This window comes from Cervus elaphus, chromosome 1 (assembly GCF_910594005.1).
Source record: "Cervus elaphus chromosome 1, mCerEla1.1, whole genome shotgun sequence".
In the NCBI taxonomy this organism is placed as follows: domain Eukaryota; kingdom Metazoa; phylum Chordata; class Mammalia; order Artiodactyla; family Cervidae; genus Cervus; species Cervus elaphus.
In genome coordinates, this window is record NC_057815.1 from 45,785,982 (window position 1) to 45,806,809 (window position 20,828).

The window sequence follows — 20,828 nt, forward strand, 5'->3', positions numbered from 1 at the left end:
TTAATATACATAAGTATAAAGAAGGCTTTCAAACAAATTCAAAACTGAAAAACGACCCTTGAAAAATGCAGATTTGAACTGTGCACGTCCACAGATAACCTGCAGTACAGTAAGTCCCCTACATATGAACCTTCAGATTGTGAACTCCAGAGATGCGAACGTGGGTTCACGTGTCCAGTCACGTGAGTCAGTCCACACGGCTGGCGTGGGTTTCCACATGTGTGCGTCCCCTATGAGTGGCTGCGCTTTTGTGTACTTTACGTACAATACTGTATAGAGTGGGCTTCCCTGGTGCCTCAGATGGTAAAGAGTCTGCCTGGAATGCAAGGGACCCAGGTTCAGTCCTGGGTCAGAAAGACCCCTTGGAGAAGGGAAGTGGTACCCACTCCAGTATTCTTGCCTGGAGGATTCCATGAACTGAGAAGGCTGGCAGGCTACAGTCCGTGGGGTTGCAGAGTCAGACATGACTGAGTGACTAACACTTTCAACTTTTCACTGTATAGAGTACAGTAGTATAGCATCTTTATTTCCAGCTCAGGATGTCCGGTTGTGGATGGTTTAGTCCCTAAGTTGTGTCTGACTCTTTGCGATCCCGTGGACTGTAGCCCGCCAGGCTCCTTTTCCATGGGATTTCCCAGGCAAGAATGCTGGATTGGTTGCCACTTCCCTCTCCAGGGGATCTTTTCGATCCAGGGATTGAACCCAGGCCACTTGCATTGCAGGCAGATTGTTCACTGACTGAGCCACCGAGGAATCCCTGGAATGTCCAGAGGCAAGCGTAAAAGTAGTGCTATAGAGCCAGTTGTGTTAGTCGGATGCCTAGGCTGACTGTGGGACTTAACGAGCAAACTGGACTTAAAAACGCACTCTCTGAATGGAACTCGTTCGTGTGTAGGGGACTTAATATACCAGACAATCTGCAGAGAGTTGGATCCAAAGATGGAGAACTACAAATCCAGAGGATGCACTCTAAGTCATTCTCAGATTTTTGATTCCTCAGAGGGTCAGATCCCAACTGCCACATTGTTCAAGGGTCAGCTTATTCTCATTTTGAATAAGGTACAGGTAACAAAGTTAAAAGTTTTAAGCAACAGTGAGCAAAAGAAAACAGTTTTAGCCCCATTAGAAATCTAAACTTGTAGCAAAGACACAGCACTTTCACATTACATGGACAGAAGTTTTCGGGAGGGATAGTACCAGTAAGAGTCATAGCTGGGAAGAGGACCCCCCTGGGAGAATGAATGGGTTCCACCTTCTAAACAGGGCGCTTACAGTAGGTATCAGAAACATTGAAAATGTGACATCCTTTGAGCCAGCAATTCTCCTAGGATTTTACTCTAAGGAAAGAAATGTACATAAAGAATTTTCTTTATGACAGTAATTAAGAAGAGACACCCTAATGCCCACCAGAAAAGGATCAGTCCAGTAAATATTGGGTGGCTAGAGTTTGTATCATTTTCCATTTTTTTAATACCTTTGTGTGTTTTGCAAATGTCCTATACCACATACATGTTAGACAGAAAATAATAAATGCTAGTTACTAGTTAATAAACAAGGATGTAGGAGTGGGGACTCCAGGCAGGTGATCCAGGACACCCCATTGTCATCAGGGTGGCAGGAGCCCAGCTTTATAAAGGTTGGGCTTGCAGTCAATATTCCATTCCCATTGTGGGGTTCTGGCCTAAACTGGATGGGTCCTTCTTCCTGCTGCCTGACTTGGAGTTCAGAGAAGGTGCAGGTCAACAGAAGAAGAACCAGGAGATCATGATTATGCTGTGGGGCCCGGTATGTGAGTAGAGATAGAGTGGAGAAGGGGTTTTGTGGGGGCAGGAGAGGTGCCGGTAGCTCTGACACTGGAAAACTTGGAGATTGACCTAGAAGTCTGGAAGTCAGTCCTGATCCCAGCCAGCGTGCTAGGTTCAGGCTGTTCCAAGAGGGACTTTTCCAGCACAGGAGCCAAGGACTCGCCCTGAGCCAGTCTAAGTAGGCGGCTTATTCTATACTCCCCCAGTGAATAGATCTGAGCTGCTGCAGTGCTGCTGGGTTCAAGGCCAGGCTGGGCTGGGGCTACGATCAGCTTGGAAGAGTCGGAAAGAAAAGAGCTAGAAGTGAGCTGTCAGCTGACAGTGCAGTTCCCACAGGCTGTTTTAAGGAGCAGTGTCTCATTTTCACGATTGCAAATTCCTTTTTTTTTCTTTAACCTCAGGGCTGGAATCCACTGCTGCCTGGATTAGTCCAGTCCCATTACAGTGAACTGTTGCTTTAACTGTATGGATTCTTTGTGGCATTTAAACATTCCTGGAGATGAGTGAAGCGACCAGAACTTTGAAAAATCAGTGTTTGTTAAAATGACTTTTGTTTTTCCACTTCTGCTGCGTGGCTCAGAAGCTGATGTGGTAGTTATTTGAGACTTTGAGTTTGAGAAAATACCCATTTTCTGAATCTAATCTCAGTGATAATGTATAAAGAACTTGTACGAAACTCAAAGTGCTTTAACATCTATAAGTCGCTGCAGAAAGGAGCTCATATAAAGTTGTAACCCGTAATAGAAGCTGCCCGTTTCCTTGTTTAACTTCCTGAGCGGTCCCTCCTGTGTTTATTTTCAGGGCTACGAGATACACATGTTTGATAGTGTCATGAATATCTCAGCTTACCTTGGGAATACTACTGACAATTTCTTTAAAATCTCCAACCTGAAATTGGGTCATAATTATACTTTCACTGTCCAAGCCCGATGTCTTTTTGGCAGCCAGATCTGTGGGGAGCCTGCAGTCCTGCTCTATGATGAGTTGGGGTCTGGTAAGTCACTGTTGCTCCATTTCCCGGGAAATATATCAAGGATGTAGTGTGGTTTGATGAACACATGCATGCGTGCTCAGTCGCTTCAGTTATGTCAGACTCTGCGAGTCTATGGACTGTAGCCCTCCAGGCTCCTCAGTCCATGGGATTCTCCAGACAAGAATACTGGAGTGGGTTTCCATGCCCTCTTCCAGGGGATCTTCCTGACCCGGGGATCGAACCCGTGTCTCATGTCTCTTGCATTGGCAGGTGGTTTCTTTACCCTTAGCGCCACCTGGGAAATCCTTGATGAACATGTGTCTTTCTAAAAATGCATTTGAAATATTCTTGCAGTGCTAAAGAAAATTGTTTATGCATCAGCTTAATCAGGCATTGATTTATTTAACAAATCCTTCCCTACCCAGGCATGGTGTGAGGTGCTAGGGTTACAAGGTGACCATATTCTGAATGTAAGTCAGAAGAAAGGAAATGTTTTGTTTAAAAAGGAGATTCTGTTTGGGAAGCCGTAGCTTAATGAGTTTTATTTTTATTTTCTGGAGGACCTTTCAGAGCCTCTAGTATGCTAATATTCCCCATGATTTTCCAAGTCAATAGATTATCTCATCACAGTGTCACTGACTTCCCAGCCTTCCCTTCATCTTTGCTGTCACCCTCAGATCAGATCCTGAGATCAGTCTGGGATCTCTATCTTCTGGACACTCACAGACAGCAGTGTGGGGCCATGCTTATGGCAAGGGAGAGGAACCTCCCATTTACACAGAAATTCTGCTCAGGTCATAATAGCTTATCCAGGATTTCAGCAGATATTTTGCCACTGGTCTATTTAGTAACATTTACTCCCAGTCGACAACCAACCAGTTCTTAAGCTCAGAGTCTTATGTTAGACCTGTTGTCTGTTCCTTCACATTTCCCGGGGTGGCTTCTAGTGGGATACCTTATCCTTGGCATCTCTCTAAAAGAGGGAGACCTTGGGACTTTCCTAGTGACGCAGTGGATGGGAACCCACCTGACAGTGCAGGGGACGCAGGTTCCATCCCTGAGCCAGGAAGACCCCACATGCCTGGGAGCAGCCAAGACGATGCACCACACACAGCTACTGAGCCCGCCCTCTAGAGCCCGAGCGCTGCAACTGCTAAAGCCTGTGTGCCTAGAGCCCATGCACCGCAACAAGAGAAGCCACTGCAATAAGAAACGCATGTACTGCAACTAGAAAGTAGCCCCCGCTCGCCACAACTAGAGAAAGCCCATGCACAGCAATAAAGGCCCAGCGTGACCAAAAATAAATAAATACAATAAAATAAAGAAGAGGGAAACCTTGTACATCACATCCTTTTGAAGAATTGAGCCTGTTCGAGGTTCTGAAAACGTCCTACAGAAAACAATCAACCAACCTCTTGTCTTAGTGTGTCTTAAGCAGAGCCTACTTTTAAAGTAAAACCAAGTAACAACCTGTGAAATAGACTTTGGGGAAAACTGCTTTGAGGGCATGTGCCAGCTGCCTTTGTAAAACCAGGATCATCAGGTGGGAGAATTGCTCGGGTAGACGTTTCCTTGGACCACATCCTGCCCTGTGATGTTCACGTCCCCTTGGAGGTGGGTGGGGGTGGGAACTGGCTTCATTTCTGTCGCCTCCGCCGTGCTGGCTTCCTCTTAACTGCTCCAGCCCAGAGCTTTCCCCGTTTACCACTTCACAGTTGAGGTTAGGTTGGGACACGTGACTGAGATTGGGGAGAGTTTTGTCTAGTATTAAATCAATAGTGAAGAAATTAAAGACATAGATATTGAATTGTTATATCAGGCTTGCAGGAAATGGCTGTTCTCTGGCTCATCTTTATGGGGACCTGTTGTGATGAACCCCTGTGTAACTCCTGAACTTTCCCCGTGAGGAGGGGCACTGGCCCCATCTCCTCACCCTGCACCAGTGAACAGCATCCAGCCTCAGAAGGCTTCTCATGGAGACCAAGGAAGTCCACTTTGCTTCCTTGGCTAAAACTGACTCACATGACTGTATTCCTGCCGCAGGCTCAGACTTTCCCCAGGATTTCTGCTACGCAAAATCTGCCCTTTCCAGAAAGACTGGCCCAAACCCAACAGAGTCCTGTTGCTACAACTGTTATCAGTACATCATGATAAAGCTAGTATTTTTTGTTGAAGACAGTGGGAAGGCAGCATCACTGATAGGTTATAGACACCCAAAAGGCTTTGCAGAAAGCTTTTAAAAAATGTTAAATGTATATAGAAAGATTCCCTCTTTCTCTTTTAAGTAAAAAATAAACCTCATAAAACTTCACGAGCTGTTAAGTCAGTATTGCAGTAAGGGAATCTCATTTGTATCACTTAATGGAGCTTCAGGTAATTGCAGTTCAGAGTGACTTTGGTGCCAAGTAGGGGGAAATAATTGCAATCTCGTTAATTAGTGGTCTGATTTCACATCCTCTTATGTAAGGCAAGCAAGTGGTCTTAAGTAATAATGCTAATGAAATCAGTGTTGATACCCCAACAAAGGTCTCCCTTCCAAGAGATTATCTAAATAACCAACGAGGCAGTGATTAGGAGCCTGATGTAATTACCGTATTTGCACGCATGAGGCCTGTCCTCCATCAGCTCGCTGGTGAGGAGTTGGGAAACATTCGGGTGTCACATTCAGGAACGTGCCACATGGGACAGGCGATTCAGGGAGCTGCTGCAGACTCTTGGCATCATTTGGGTGGCTGGGGCAGCGAGGGGTTGCCTGGTCCCTTCTCCTGCCCTCCCATGGGAGCCTTACGGGTTGGTGTCTTGCGTTGGCAGGTGGCGATGCGTCAGTGATCCAGGCTGCCAGATCTACCGATGTAGCTGCCGTGGTGGTCCCCATCCTGTTCCTGATCCTGCTGAGCCTGGGCGTCGGGTTCGCCATCCTGTACACGAAGCATCGGAGGCTGCAGAGCAGCTTCACGGCTTTTGCCAACAGCCACTACAGTTCCAGGCTGGGCTCGGCCATCTTCTCCTCGGGGGATGACCTGGGTGAGTGGGGCGGGGTGCGAGGCTCTCCCTCCTGGGGCAGACCCCACAAGGCCAGGGGCTTGCTGAGGAATTGCCTACCTTGAGTAGCTCATCTTTTGATGCTAGCAGAGTTCTTCATTAACCAGTGATCCCACTGCTTTGGGGTGAATCAGTTGGAGCCCTTTACTTTGCAGTTGCTTCTAAATTAAAATACCAGTCCTCAGTTCAGTGGGGGCTTCCCTGGTGGCTCAGTGGTAAAGAATCCACCTGCCAATGCAGGAGATGTGGGTTTGATCCCTGGTCCAGGAAGATCCCCTGGAGAAGGAAATGGCAACCCACTCCAGTATTCTTGCCTGGGAAATCCCATGGACAGAGGAGATTGGTGGGCTACAGCCCATGGGGTCACAAAAGAGTTGGACACGACTGAGCGACTGAACAGAACTGTTCGATAGCATGCCCAAGACAGGGGGTTCTGTCAAAGAACAGGTGGGAGCTTGCCATCTACATAAAGGATGGGTGGACCCTGCCTTGGCCTTGGGTGTTCCCCAAGTGGCAGCAGATTCTCAAGACTTTCCGACTCCTCTCAACGCTCACAGATGGAGGTCTGACATCTTTGGAGATGTTTGTCTTGACTGACAAAAAGCCATGCTTTCTTCATCGGTCTCTGTCCAAATTACCCTTCCCATCATGCTGTTTCTCTCTCCCGTGGCTAGCACAACCTCCCTGGCCACGGGAATATATGACCTGGGGAAGGGAAGGAAATGTCCCTGTTCTTATATAAATGTATGCGTGTTCAAATGCCAAAATGCTCCTGGAGGGAGTAAACTACTTAATAAATATACTTAACTCATTACTGACCAGGGAATTTTTGCAAAAACTAATGCCTGTGACCGGCAATTTTTATTTTGGCCGGTCAAAGATTAATTCTGGTTATTTCACTAACACCTTGTGAGTTACTACAATTAATAGGTACACCTGACACACCTGTAAAACCTGAAGGAACTTTTCAGCCAACACGGTGTGTATGAAACAGACGGTGACATTCACCATGCTGGCATAGCGTGTGGATAACTCTAACCGGGGCACCTAAGCCACCCATTGGAATTTGGGATGGATAATAAGATCTCCCCTCTTTAAATTTAATTTCCTTTTCTGGTTAAGTTCAAGCTACCATGAAAAGAAGGTTGGCCACCTGTTGATGGGGAACAGGTGACCTAAGAATGTCAGAAGCTGGGCTGGTTTCAGCACTGATTCTTGTGCCTGGCTGGCTCTACTGCTGACTTTTGTAGCTGGGGCTTGTGATGTAGGGATGGGGGTCAGTGGCGGGAGTTTGGGGTCAGGCCGAAGTGCCCTGGAACTCACCCAAGACTGTCTTGCCTTTAGGGGAGGACGATGAAGATGCTCCGATGATAACTGGATTTTCCGACGACGTCCCCATGGTGATAGCCTGAAAGAGCTTTCCTCACTAGAAACCAAATGTTGTAAATATTTTATTTGATAAAGATAGTTGATGGTTTATTTTAAAAGATGCACTTTGAGTTGCAATATGTTATTTTTATATGGGCCAAAAACAAAACAAAAAAAAAAGAAAAGAAAGGAATGAATAAACTTTGTCATAATCAACTATGAACTTCAAACCAGGTTGATTTTAGTAACCAAATTGCTTTGATTTAATATTAATATAGTCTTACAGGGCTGTGCTTACTGGGCATGCTTTTAAGTCTGTGAGATAATTTTGGTTCGATAAATTGGCCATTCTTTTTATTTTTCTAAGACGCAGAAATGTATTTAATAAAGACTTCAAGAGAGAGTGATGGATAGAACCCCTCCTCCTTGAAAGTAAGCTCAAATTTAAATTTTTGTTTGCAGGTAGTTTATACGAAAGTATTTAGGTGTATGCAGGGGGGACATTTATTTTATTTTGTTAATTTATTGGGACTCTGTGTAGGGCCAGGCTTCAGTGGTCATCTGACACCACAAAATTTACAAGCACCCCCGCCTGCGGGGTTGGACGGTGAGGAACAGAAGCAGTTTTGTTGCCATTCCGGAAACAATCCATTTTTATCCGCTCGTGGGTCACACGATGGTGTTTGGCAGAAGAGCCTGTTGAGTCATTGCTCCATTTCCGCTAAACAGAGCTATAGCTTGGGAAGCCCTGCAAGCGGCCTTCTTCTCTTAGGCTAATGGATGGACTGTCGCTGCACACACCTCTGTGCAAGACGTAGCTTTCACAGCTACAGAATGATAACACTGTGTTATTCTACACTGGTATCATTGTCATTGCAAAAAATTACTCTGGCGGTGGGAAAGAATTCTAGATCTGTGCCATGATAGCTACACTGGCAGATATAGTACCTAATTTTTCCTTTTGGGGGGATTTTATTTTATTTTTTGGTTTGCTTTAACTTACCACTGGAGAATCTCAAATGGAAAGTGTTATGTTTGTGTTGAGGTGGCCACTTACTGTCCTTAAAAATCCATACTGATATATGCAGTCACTTTGGATTGGGTCAGTGCCTTCTCTTTCTCTCTCTCTTTTTTTTTTTAATTCTCTTCTTCCACCTCCCTCGCCTGTACCCCTGCCCAATTTTAAGAGAAAATGCTATGCACTCTTACAGGAGATATGTGAATTCGAGACCATTCAGTCTAGCTCACAGTAGCAGCAGTGCTAGCATTGATGTTCTTTGTAAGATAAGCTGGGCTGTATCCTTCTGCCTTTCAATGCCTCCCCTGTATTCAAACCATGGCCTCTTGGTAGGTATGTGAGATCCACTGGGGACTGATGCCCACTCTTGAGACCTACCGTTGTCAGCCTCAGTGTATAGGATTGTTGTGATGCCTACTGTATGCACCTCACTGCAGAAGTTCTTCCCAGCTGAGAAGCAGTGAGCTCTGGGGCTATTCCAAAGTCATGCTTTGGCATAGTGTCCCTCACCTGCAGGCTCTGTTAAAGCCCCATCTCCTCTTTGATGCAACACATCACCCTCTCACAAGCCTTTGCTTTCTTTTAACCAAGAGTATCATTCTTGGCTGATAACATAGTTTTATTCTACCTGGGGAGTGTTTGGGAAACAGCCAATTGAAGTGTTTTTAGTTAAAAAATTTTTTATTTGTGTATATATATGTTTTGCTTGAGGAGTATTTTTCAACTGTAGATGTTAGGATGTTGCGAATGGTGGTAAATGACTAGCCTTCTTCCAGCATGATTTCCTTCTCTTTCCTGTGTTATGTTTTGAAAGATTGGAATTTCTTTGGCTTTATCTTGTGTCTTACCTTGGAGTTTCGTTCAAAACTCCGAGCCCTACCACCTTCCCTTTTAAATAAGCACTTTAAGTAACTGAAAGATGAATGATCTGGTGGGTGGCAAGTCATTTAATCGAACCACTAGAAAGTCTATTTTCTTGTGTTTTTTTTTTTCCCTGCCAAATTTGGGGGGCATTTGTGAAAGCTGATATCAAAGGCACTGAGATTTTGTATTTAGTTCTTCCATAGGCAAGCCTTTCTACTGAGCACATGTCTCCAGTTGGCAACTTGGGATGTTTCTGAGCGTCCGAGTCTTGTTTCCAGTGCCTGGCGATGCTTAGCGCACCGTACTGTATAGACTGGCCGTCACCCCTCTCCTTGGAAAATGCCACTGGGCTGTTTGAGAACAAGCAGCCTTTTAGGGCTAGAGTATTTTATATAAACAGAAGAGCTAAGTTCCCGAAGACTAAGCTAGACAGATGCAGCTATGTGTAAATTGTATATTTTTATGAACTTTTGAAGCACGCACTCTCACCTCCCTCTGCCTAGCTTTGTGAGGTTTTGATGTATACATGCCATCTGGGAGAGTCCCGAGGTGGGAGGGACAGGAGGAAATGAGAGCAGAGACTCCGTGGAGCCTTTGAAGGTGACCAGATCACTGTCTTCACTGTGACCAATCGGAGCCCCTGAAGAAGGGGCTTTCATACCTCGTTGGAGATGCCACCTCCAGAGTTCACACTGTACGGGAAAAAGGCTTTACTTTCTCCCAAGATGCATTGGGATGTCAGAAGCCCGCATCCACGTGGACGACAGCGGACTGCCAATGGACCACTATCGCATGGTGGGCAGGGGGACTATATACAGATTTTCTCTGGAAGGTGGTTTTGCCCCTGGATGGATTGACTGCCCCTCGAGCCTTAGGAGATGTGGGTCTGTGTGGATGAAATAATAGAGAGGAGAGTCCTGCAGAGGAGTCAGGGAGAAACCATGCCTATGCAGAACCTTTTCCAGACAGGTGAGATGCTCCCATGACTGCTGGCTGCCCTGGCAAGCTGGGTGTATAATTACAAAGCTGGCTAACTGGTTGAAACTTCTGATTTGGGGAAGAGGGTACATCTGTGTTAGTCCTGTGGGGTATTTTAGGGGGACACATGTGGGACACAGCTGCATGTTCATGTGTGACCCACTCGATGAAGTTCTGCTTCAACCATGTAAGGACAATTGGGGCAGGAAGACTGGAGAACCCTTCCTCTGATTATTCACCCAGCGGTCACTCTCCATCCAGTGAGATCATGTTCTCAGCACTTCCCTAAGGGCAGAAACCCCATCCTGTCAGGTTAGGTTGGTCACTTTCCCACAAAGAATGTCATGGTGAATCCCTGAGATGTTTCTCTTCTTTGCAGAGCTGGGAGGGGGGGGTTCCCTCCAAGAAAAGACCCAGGCAAGTCAGCAAACCGGATGCCACCTCCATATTGATTTTAGGAATTGACTTTGAATAAAACTCAGTGCAGAATCTCCACTCGTGTGGGGATAGTATCATGACATTGCTATTGCATTATTTTTCTTAAAGGAAGTGTGTGCTGTCTTTCAGGTACAACTTTTGTGTAATTAAAGCCAGTGCATTAAGTTTATATAGACTACTTTCTATGCAAGTCTGAGGTAGGAGCAGATAGCAAGAGACTGTGTGTGCTGTTGGGTACATGGATGATAAGCGTGTTTTCAGAAGGGGTACCCCCAGTGAGCACGGTTTGAGAGAGGATGGGTTGTATGTATGTTTCTGCCCACTAATTTTGAGCAGCCATATTTTGAATTAAATCATCAGAGCCAAGTAATCCAAGAATGGTATTAGTTTTCTGTGTAATAGCTCAAATGGAACAAATATGAATGCTGAAATATAATATTGTTCTCCGATATTCCATGTCATTTCTCACTTAAAACCTCTTGTTATGAATTATTAGAACCTTTAGGCAAAAATCGAAAGTATTTGCAGCAAAATAAAGGCCTATTCTGCTCTTCAAGTGAAACACTGTATACTTGTTTCTCTCCAAAGTGAAATTCGATATTTATGATTTCAGTTGCCTTGATAAGTTTCCGAATCACTGGTTTATGCTGAAGATTTTACTCTATTGTCACACAGTCTTAAGATCATTTTTGTCTCAATGTCATCTTTTTTCACTGAATAAAAATTTAACTGGGTCAAGAAAACACTTCTTTGAAAATCCGCTCTCTGTGCGTCTCGAGTTGTTCTTTGGAGTGCAGTGAAGATGGTTAATATGGTCTCCAAACACCATTTGATTTGTCATGTTTTAAAAGCATGTTTATTTCCTAGATGAGAGAACAGTAAGACCTGGAATAATTTCGTTATTAACAAGCTGGTTCTCAGACAGGGGATCCTTGAAGAACACGATGTCTTTGCGGTGGCTGGGGGTGGGGGTGGGAGGCGTGATGGCTGTTTTGAAGTACATACAATTGTTCCACAGGGGTAAAGACTAATGTGGCTCCCTTAAAGCCGTAACTACCTTTCCTAGGGGACGGTTTGCTAGGAGGGCAATTTTCAAATCTGAGGGAAGAGATGAGAAGCAGTGTGTAGAGAACACTTGTGGAAGGCTTCTGGAGGCAGTGAAGCCTGAGAAGGATGCTGCACTTGCCTCTGATTGGTGGTGAAAAGCAGGTGGACCTGCAGAGTTGGGACTGGGGAGGTAGTGTGGGACAGGTGGGACAGGGCAGGTTTTCTGGTGTAACAGCTTCCGGGATCTTGCTCTTTGTTTAAATATTGAGCCAAAAATCAATCTGAAGTTTTATCACCCTGTTTGGTAAATGAGGAAAAAGAGGCTCAGAGAAGTTAAGGAATTTGCTTAAAGGAAACCAGAAAGTAAAATGCCAAAACCATCCTTCAATAGAACAACAGTCCTGTTGTGTATCACTGTGCTGTCTGCCTCCTGTCACCATCCAGTGTGATGAACAGCCTCAATCCAGCCTCAATCCAGTGTCTTATGCCCTGGAAAATCCCAGGGGGATATCTACCCCGCTGGTCATAGTGTAGTCCTTAGGTTTCCAGGCTTAGATAGTGGGCTATGACAGTCAGTCTCTTGAGGACAAATGCACCTTCCACAAGCTCATGAGACTGATCTGTGATAAAATAATGCCCGTGCATGAACTAACCTCAGGAAATCGCCCTGTCTCTTAGCAGGTTGGTGTGGCCCATGCACTCTCCCCGCATCGGGAGCTCTACTGGGAGGAGCCAGTTGCAACAAGAAGGTTGTTTGGAGAGCTGGGGCGCAGAGAAAAAGTGGGAGGGGGCTGGGCATAAATAGCGGTTATCCAGTGAATACTGAATGGACAGCAGTGAGTGAGTGACAGTCCACTAGAGGAATAATCTACTCCATATGAACTTAATATTTGAAACCTTGATACAGGTCTGTGTCCATTTCTATTTAAAAAGGTCTTGCCGATTGGGTCCTTTTTTTTTTTTTTTAATTTTTTTCTTTCATGTGGACAATTTTTTTTAAGTCTTCATTGAACGTGATACAACATTGCTGATATTTCGTGTTTTGTTTTTTTGACCACATGGTATGTGGGATCTTAGTTCCCCTGACTGGAAGGCAAAATCTCTTAACCACTGTACTGCCAGGGGAGTCCGGCCAGTGCGGGTTTTTCTTTTTTTTTGATTGAAGGATGATTGCTTTTTTGCTTTACAATGTTGTGTTGGTTTCTGCCATACATCAACATGAATCAGCCATAAATATACATATATCCCCCCTCTCTTGAACCTTCTTCCCACTACCAATGGGGTCTTAATCCTTGACGTCTCTTTGCTGAAGTTTTCCCTGGACTGGGCTTGGGCACCGCCTCTGTCTGCCACCCTGACTTATCTTTTTGTTGTGCAGTTGAGTTCACGCCTCTCTGCACTAAAACATTCTGTAGTGATGTTAACTGTGCTTTCAGGTTGGACTATGATGCCTTTTGGTTTGAGAGCTGTTATTTCTCTAAGGTGAGTCTATTTTGTGTTAATCTTTGAGAGTAACTCTGAAAGGACGCTGGTTTTGAGTCCTTGGGCACACAGGGTCGCTCCCAAACTCTGCCTCCTTGTGTCGCCCATGAATCTCCAGTTCCAGTTAAAAACAGAAAGAGACTACTATGGCTGAAGCCCTAACAACAAAGTTGAAAAGCTATCAGAAAATGTAGACTATCAGAAAACCTCTATTAGAGATAAAGGAATTCAACAAAAGATTTTGGGGCTATTTAGTAGAGCCCTTGTTGGCCCCAAAGGGACAGAGTCCTACCCGTCCCATAGCCCATTTGATTAATAATAGTTTCCTGCCGTTTGGCACCTATTATTGGCCAGTTGCTATGCTAAACTCTAAAATGTTTTCTTTCTTTTTTTAATTCTGAAGTTGATCCTGTGATTTAGATAATGCTTTTAAATTACTTTTTATGGGAGTATAGTTGCTTTACAGTTCTTCCCGGGTGGCTCGGTGGTCAAAGAATCCACCTGCCAGTGCAGGAGATGCCAGAGACACGGGTTCGATCCCTGGGTCGGGAAGATCCCCTGGAGGAGGAAATGACAACCCACTCCAGTATTCTTGCCTGAAAAGCCCGGTGGACAGAGGAGCCTGGCGGACGGCAGCCCACGGGGTCACAGAGTCGGCCACGGCTCAGCATGAGCGTGAGCTGTGCCGGTTTCTGCTTACAGCAAGATGAATCGGTCACATGTATGCATATATCCCGTCCCTCTTGGACGTCCTGACCTCTCAGGTCACCACAATGTGTTAAGAGATGAGGACAGTTGGTCATAAGAGAGGACGAGTGACTCACCCAAGATCTCACATGTAGTAAGTGGCAGATTCAAGTCTCAAGTCTAGATTTAGTCCATTCTTGTCTGTTTTCTTACTCCTCATGCTACTTTGCCCTTTGTTACCATGTTAGAGGTCTGTAGTAGTAATACTGTTTAAGGAATTCAAGGGTAGAAGTGAAGTGAAGTGAAGTCGCTCAGTTGTGTCCAACTCTTTGCGACCCCATGGACTGTAGCCCACCAGGCTCCTCTGTCCGTGAGATTCTCCAGGCAAGAATACTGGAGTGGGTTGCCATTTCCTTCTCCAGGGAATCTTCCTGACCCAGGGATCGAACCCAGGTCTCCTGCATTGCAGGCAGGCACTTTAACCTCTGAGCCACCAGGGAAGCCCTCAAGGGTAGAGGTAATACCTTTTTTAAAGGATTTCCATGGGAAAAATTGAAAATGACATTTGGAGACAAGTAAATTTAAATTTCTTTGCAAAATCATTTATGTGGAACACAATATTCACTACTGATGCTAGATCAATGAAGCCTTTTTTTAATACAATTGGGGGAAAATTTTTTTTTTAAGAATTTAGTCATCAGAAACTTTACAAAGGATTCTTTTGCTTTGTAACAACCCAGTTAGATTTTTTCTTTCTTTTTCTTTAATGTTTATATATTTGGCTGCACTGGGTCTTAGTTGCAGCATATGGGATCTAGTTCCCTGATCAGGGATCAAACCCAGGCCCCCTGCATTGAGAGTGCAGAGTCTTAGCCACTGAACCACCAAGGAAGTCCCCCCAGTTAGATTTTTATCAAAATCCTTTGCTTTTTGGGAAAGGATGTTCAGTGCACTTTTTTTTCCTCTTTTTTGGGCCACTTTGTGTGGCTTGTGGCATCTTGGCTCCCCAACCTGGGGTGGAGCCTGGGTTCACGGCAGCGAAAGTGCCAAGTCCTAACCACTGGGCAGCCAGAGGGAATCTGTGTTCAGTGCACATTCTATTCACCTTTATTTCTGTGCGTGGTGGGGCGCACGATTGCGCCATGTTCCATTAGGGTGCTAATTAGACTTGCATAGGACCCTTGGTGTTAGCTGCTCAGTCGTGTCTGACTCTTTGCAACCCCATGCACTGTAGCCCACCAGGCTTCTCCGTCCATGGGTTTAGGGTCCCAGCAAAAGGAGGTAGCTGTCATTCTTTTCATACAACCCTGACTGGCTTGGATGCTAGTGCACCATTAGTTTTTTTTTAAAAAGATTATGTGAATTCCCCATCCCTATCCCCCCTCCCACCTCCATGGCTGATTCATGTCAATGTATGACAAAAACCATTACAATATTGTAAAGTAATTAGCCTCCAACTAATAAAAATAAATGAAAAAAAAAAGGTTATGTGTAGGGTAATTTGAACCTGCGACAATTTACAGAACAATGAAGTTTAAAAGTTAAAGCTTTAAAAAATGCTAATCTTATTATTGTCATGTCCTGACTCTATTTAATGACAAATGACAACTGGTAATGTTTGGGAATATTTGTGTGAAAACAATGACATATCATACTTAAAACTCAGCATCCACAAACTCTGAGGAAGAAAAGAAGGCTTGAATTTAAATGTAAATCAGTCTTTAGAAGAGGTCTCATATTTAAACTTTATTTTCCAGTCTCTCTGTAGCAGAAGTAGAATCTATTAGTTACCCAGGGATTGATCACAGCCTAGGTGGTATTGAATTATCTAGGGGTATGTGTGCACATATCTTTTATGGAATTCTTCATAGGCAGTAGATGAGCAGTGCAAGAGTATCAAGCTCTTGACTTTGTAAACACACCTTACTTAGAACACCAAACAACTTGACGGCTTCCAAGAATCGGCACATCTTCAAGGAGGAAATTTTATTCACATTGAAATGATTCAAGGGAATGAGTTTAAGACCCTGAGCACAGAATTCCCAAAAGATAGTCCAAAAATATTTTGAGTAATGGTAGTCTTGTGGGAATAAGTCACAATAGCAAATAAGTAATTGTTTTATGCCACGCATTGTTCTGGGGGTTTCTTGTATATGAACCCATTAAATCCTCACAATAATTCCATAAAGAGGATACTATTATTCTCATAGATAAGGAAGGGCTTCCTTGGTGGCACAGTGGTAAAGAATCTGCCTACCAGTGCAGGAGATGCAGGAAATATTGGTTTGAGCCCTGGGTCAGGAAGATCCCCTGGAGAAGGAAATGGCAACCCACTCCAGTATTCTTGCCGGGGGAAATCCCGTGGACAGAGGAGCCTGGCGGGCTACAGTTCTTGGGGTCACAGAAGAGTTGGACACAACTTCAAGACTAAAGCAACAACAACAATAGACAAGGAAACTGAAGCACAGAAAGATAAAGAAATTTGCCCAAGTACACAACAGTAATAGGCAGGGCTGATTTCTGAGTCTGTGCTTATAAGTCTTTCATACACTCCAAGTGACCCTTGGAGAGCCCGATTTGGGTGTAGACATTTAGAATGTATTTTAACCAATTTACCATGATTTTTTGGATTATAAAAGGCATTTGTATCCACTATAGAAATTTGGGGAAAATGAAAAAAGCACCAAGAAGGACATGAGGTTTCCTGTTAATCGCAGAGACACCTTTATCACTTTATTTTATATGAGCAGCTGTATCTGGTTACAGTTCTGTTGTTATGAACGTGACCAAGTTCATGTGGGAGACTTCCCAAGGCTCTGCTACTCTTGTTCAGTCTTGATTCCAACCACAAAGGTGACTTTGCAGATCTCAAAATTAGAGTGATACCCTCTTCCCCTTTATCCCTGTAAGCAGTTTTGACACAGACATACTCTGAGGACCAGCGGCCATCAGAGGACCACCATGCCCTCCCCGGCATTTTTACCTTTCATCACAGTCAAGTGCTCTGACTCATCTTCCACACTAATGAAACTCATCGGAGGGTTTGTTTGAGTCACTTCGTCATCTCTGGCTCACTAAATTTTCCCTGTTGAATCTTTGGTTGCTTGAAATATGGGATGAACAGCTATAGTGCTTCCCATCAAAGAAAATGGGCAGCTTAAGTAGACATAAGTGAGCATGAGTCAGACACAGAAGCCGAAGATGCTCTGCAAACATGGTTGTCATGTTGAGTGTGTCTGGTCCCAGAGCAACCTGAGTAGCCGAGAGGGCTGTGTCTGAGCTCTAAGGAGGAGAAGGGGATGGTCGAAAGCAAGGTGGTGGGATCACTTTGTGAGTTTCTGGGGGATGGCTTAGGAAGAAAAGAAGGACTTGGAGGGACATTTGGAGGTATTTAGTGTTGGATGGTGAACACTTTCTCCATTTCAACTGGGATGTGTTCAGTGGCAAAATAGTTTTCCTAAATATTAAACTGCATTGCCCAGATATTCAGGAGCTGGAGGGTAGAACATGTGGATTTTATGTGAATAGATGCTAAGCCCCCTATTGGAATCTCTTGTTAATAGCTGCAGGTCTCTAAGATGCAGAGAGATCAGGTAGGAAGAAGAGAGAATTCTGAAGTTTGGGGCAGTTCCTGAAGGAGTCAAAGATTAAGGTCGCAAGCTCAAGGCCAGCAAGACTCTGTGATGACCTAGAGGAGTGGGATGGTGGGAGTGGGAGGGAGGCTCAGGAGGGAGGAAATGATTTCACATTACTGAATTATTGATCATATATTATTGATTCACATTATAGTACAGCAGAAACCAACACAGCATTGTAAAGCAAGTATACTCCGATTTGAAAAATGTTACAGAACTATACAGTGGTGCAAGGTTGCACAAAATTGTGAATGTATTGAACACTACACTTGAATTATATGCTTGAAAAGTTAATAGAATGACAAAAGAATAAGTATACTCAGACCTCAAAAGATAAGGTCACTTTTCCATTGTTCTTAAACTAAGTTGCAGACCCATGATTTAAACCTAAGCAGCCTAATCCCAGAGTTCCATTAAACTATTATATATAATATATATATAAATAGTTTATATATAATAGCTTATATATAATATAAATATATAAATATATATATAAATAGTTTCATTAAAATATCAACAGCAGATTCCTGGTGATAAATTAGGGACATTTCAAATTTTCTTCTTTGTGTTTTTCTAAGTTTCCTAAAATGTCTGCAATAAATATGTATGACATTTTATAACTCGGAAAAAAAAGACCCCCTTGGCCAGTCAACCACCTGATTGCCTGACCCCAGAGTAACACTCATTCAAAAAGTTCTATTGTGGCATCCCTGGTGGCTCGGTGGTAAAGAATCCGCCTGCTGATGCAGGAGACAGGTTCGATCCCAGGTCTGGTAAGATCCCACATGCCACGCAGCAACTAAGCCCATGTGCTGCAACTGTTGAGCCTGTGCTCTGGAGCCCAGGAGCCGCAACTGTTGAAGCCTGTGCTACCTAGAGCCCATCCACCATCACAAGAAAATCACAATGATGAGAAGAAGCTGGCGCATTGCAACAAAGAGTAGCCCCCACTCACCACAACTAGAAAGAGCCCACTCAGCAACAAAGAACGAGCAGAGCCGAAACGAAATAGATAAATTATGTATAAAAAAAGAAGACACCGTTCACATTAAAAAAATACTATTGGAGCACTTCCTCTAGACTACTTCCTGCATCAACCACTGGGAGAATAATGAAGAAGACAGATAGGATGCTTGCCCTCTGGAGCAACAGAGAATAAAACCTCAAGGTTGGGAAGTCGCTCATGAGTCTTGTGTAGATAGCATGTGTGATTTCATAAAAGTGAAAACTGAGACCAGCTAATTGGGAAGCTAATCCATCTTAATTCTAAAAGCCTGAGGTTACGCCTATGCTAGGGGAATCCCATGATTACACTGTAGGAGGAAGGAGGCTGTAGTTCAGCTTCTAAGAGAAACCATACTTGAGGTAGGAGAGTGTATCATTGGTTGTGTTGTGGTTCAGTCACTAAGTCATGTCCGACTCTGTGACTCCTTGGACTGCAGCATGCCCGGCCTCCCTGTCCCTCACTATCTCCCAGAGTTTGCCCAAGTGCATATCCAGTGAATCGGTGATGCCATCCAGTTATCTCATTAATTGTGTATCTACATTTTATGAACAATGTGATACCTTGTTTCCTTTGAGCTACTGCTGGATCTTATTTCCCTGACCAGGGATCGAACCCATTCCCCCTGCAGTGGAAGCAAGAAGTCTCAACCACTGGACTGCCAGGGAAGTCTGTAGACTTCCTCAATGGAAGGAAGGATGAGTGGATGAATCCTAGCCCAGTTAGATAGGTGTAACTGCAGAAAGAGCAGGGCAGGGGCATGGCTGCCTGGTGCTGCACCTCTGGCCACATGACCACGGAGACAATGTGTCATCTCCTCAGTGCCATAGTTTTCTCATCCATCAAATGCAGTGGTATCAAAGCTGATCCACAGGGTGCTGGGAGGTTTAAAGAAACAAACATGCCAGCACTTTTAGACCGGAAGATGCTGTGGAAATTTAGCTTAGACAGGTGATCAGAAGAAGGAGGCTATGTTCAGAAGATGATAATATTGGTCCAGGCTAATTTCTCTTGTGACTGGTTTCTGACCACCATTTGTACCATACACTTCAGCCTTACACTGATCCTCAATTGTTCCATCCAGGAAAACTTTTTCCCCTCTATAAGGCTGAGGAGAGAACTCAGTTCACAGAGGATGCATGCAACTCCTGTAAGAGATGGGGTTAGAAAGGGAGAGCAATGTTCAGGGTGATTTTGCCATTTCCAGCACGTCAGATCCTATGGCTGCCTGGTGCTTTTCACCGGGACAGGAAAGGCAGGGAGAAAACAGGGGCTGGGAAGGTTGGTGAATTCTTGTTTGGACATTAAAAAATATATATTTATTTTTATTTATTTGGCTGCACCCGGACTTGGTTGTGGCACATGGGATCTTTAGTCATGGCATGTGGGATCTGGTTCCCTGACCAAGCATTGAACCCAGGGCCCATGCATTGGGAGCATGAAGTCTTAGCCACTGAACGACCAGGAAAGTCCCTGGACATATTAAGTTTGAAGGGTTAATGGCACATCCAAGCAGAGGCAACTAGTTGACAGCTGGCTTCTTTCACTGAGCAGACATTTATTGAATGACTACTATGTCCTAGGTGCCTTCCAGGTGCCGGAGATACTGCAGTGAACAGAACAAGCAAAACCCTTGTGTCTGGGTGCAGCTTGGCTTCCTGGATGGCACTAGTGGTAAAGAACCCGCCTGCTAATGCAGGAGACATAAGAGACACCGGTTCGATCCCTAGATCGGGAAGATCCCCTGAAGGAGGGCATGGCAACCCACTCTGGTATTCTTGTCTGGAGAATCCAATGGACAGAGGAGCCTGGCTGGCTACAGTCCGTGGGGTCTCAAAGAGATACACTGAAATGACTTAGCACACATGCACACTGGGTGCAGCTTAGATTCAAGCACAGGGAGATGCAAGAGGTTTTTAAATGATGTAGTACTTGGAAGGCGTTAAGTGCTATGGGGGAAAAAAACAGAACTCAGAAGGGACCCTGGGCATGTAGGAGTGAGGTTTAGGCAGTTTTTGGAGCTCAGAGACCAAGCTGGGCTGGAGATGTTTGCTAGAGAAGTATATCCAGAATGATCAGAGTGAAAGGGGTTGATGGAGATAAAAGCGTGGGAGAGAGAGGTCAGAAGTGAAAGAAGATCTCTAACACCTGGAGATGATGAGTGTGGGACAAGCCCAAGGGGCAGGTTGGAACCCTCAGGTTCCCTCCCAGGAAGGAACAAATGCTGCTCCCAGGAAGGGAGGCTTCATGACCCACATTTTCCGGGCTCTTGCCCTGTGCTTGGCAGGCCTCCATGCAGAGTTGCTTGTGCTCAAGGATCTGAGTTCAGCTGGCCTGAGCTGGAACCCTCCCTGGGGAGCTGGTGACTCTAAGAGTCATGCCCCCTGTTGCGCTGCTGTTCCCTCACCTGTAAATAAGGATTCTTTAGCACCTACCTCATAGGATTGCTGAGAGGATGAGATTAGATAATTAGATACATTAGGTAACG

At 44.7% G+C, this 20,828-nt stretch overlaps 1 protein-coding gene across 1 annotated transcript in view; it reads left to right on the plus strand.

Moving 5' to 3' along the window:
• Nucleotides 1-11,243, plus strand: part of SORL1 (sortilin related receptor 1) — a 159,505-nt gene extending 148,262 nt beyond the window's left edge. The window contains exons 46-48 of the mRNA XM_043901325.1: nucleotides 2,607-2,799; nucleotides 5,590-5,802; nucleotides 7,165-11,243. Of these exons, the coding sequence (XP_043757260.1) occupies nucleotides 2,607-2,799; nucleotides 5,590-5,802; nucleotides 7,165-7,232 (474 nt within the window). The 3' untranslated portion in view covers nucleotides 7,233-11,243. The remainder of the gene's footprint in view (nucleotides 1-2,606; nucleotides 2,800-5,589; nucleotides 5,803-7,164) is intronic.
• Nucleotides 11,244-20,828: the final 9,585 nt, after the last annotated feature.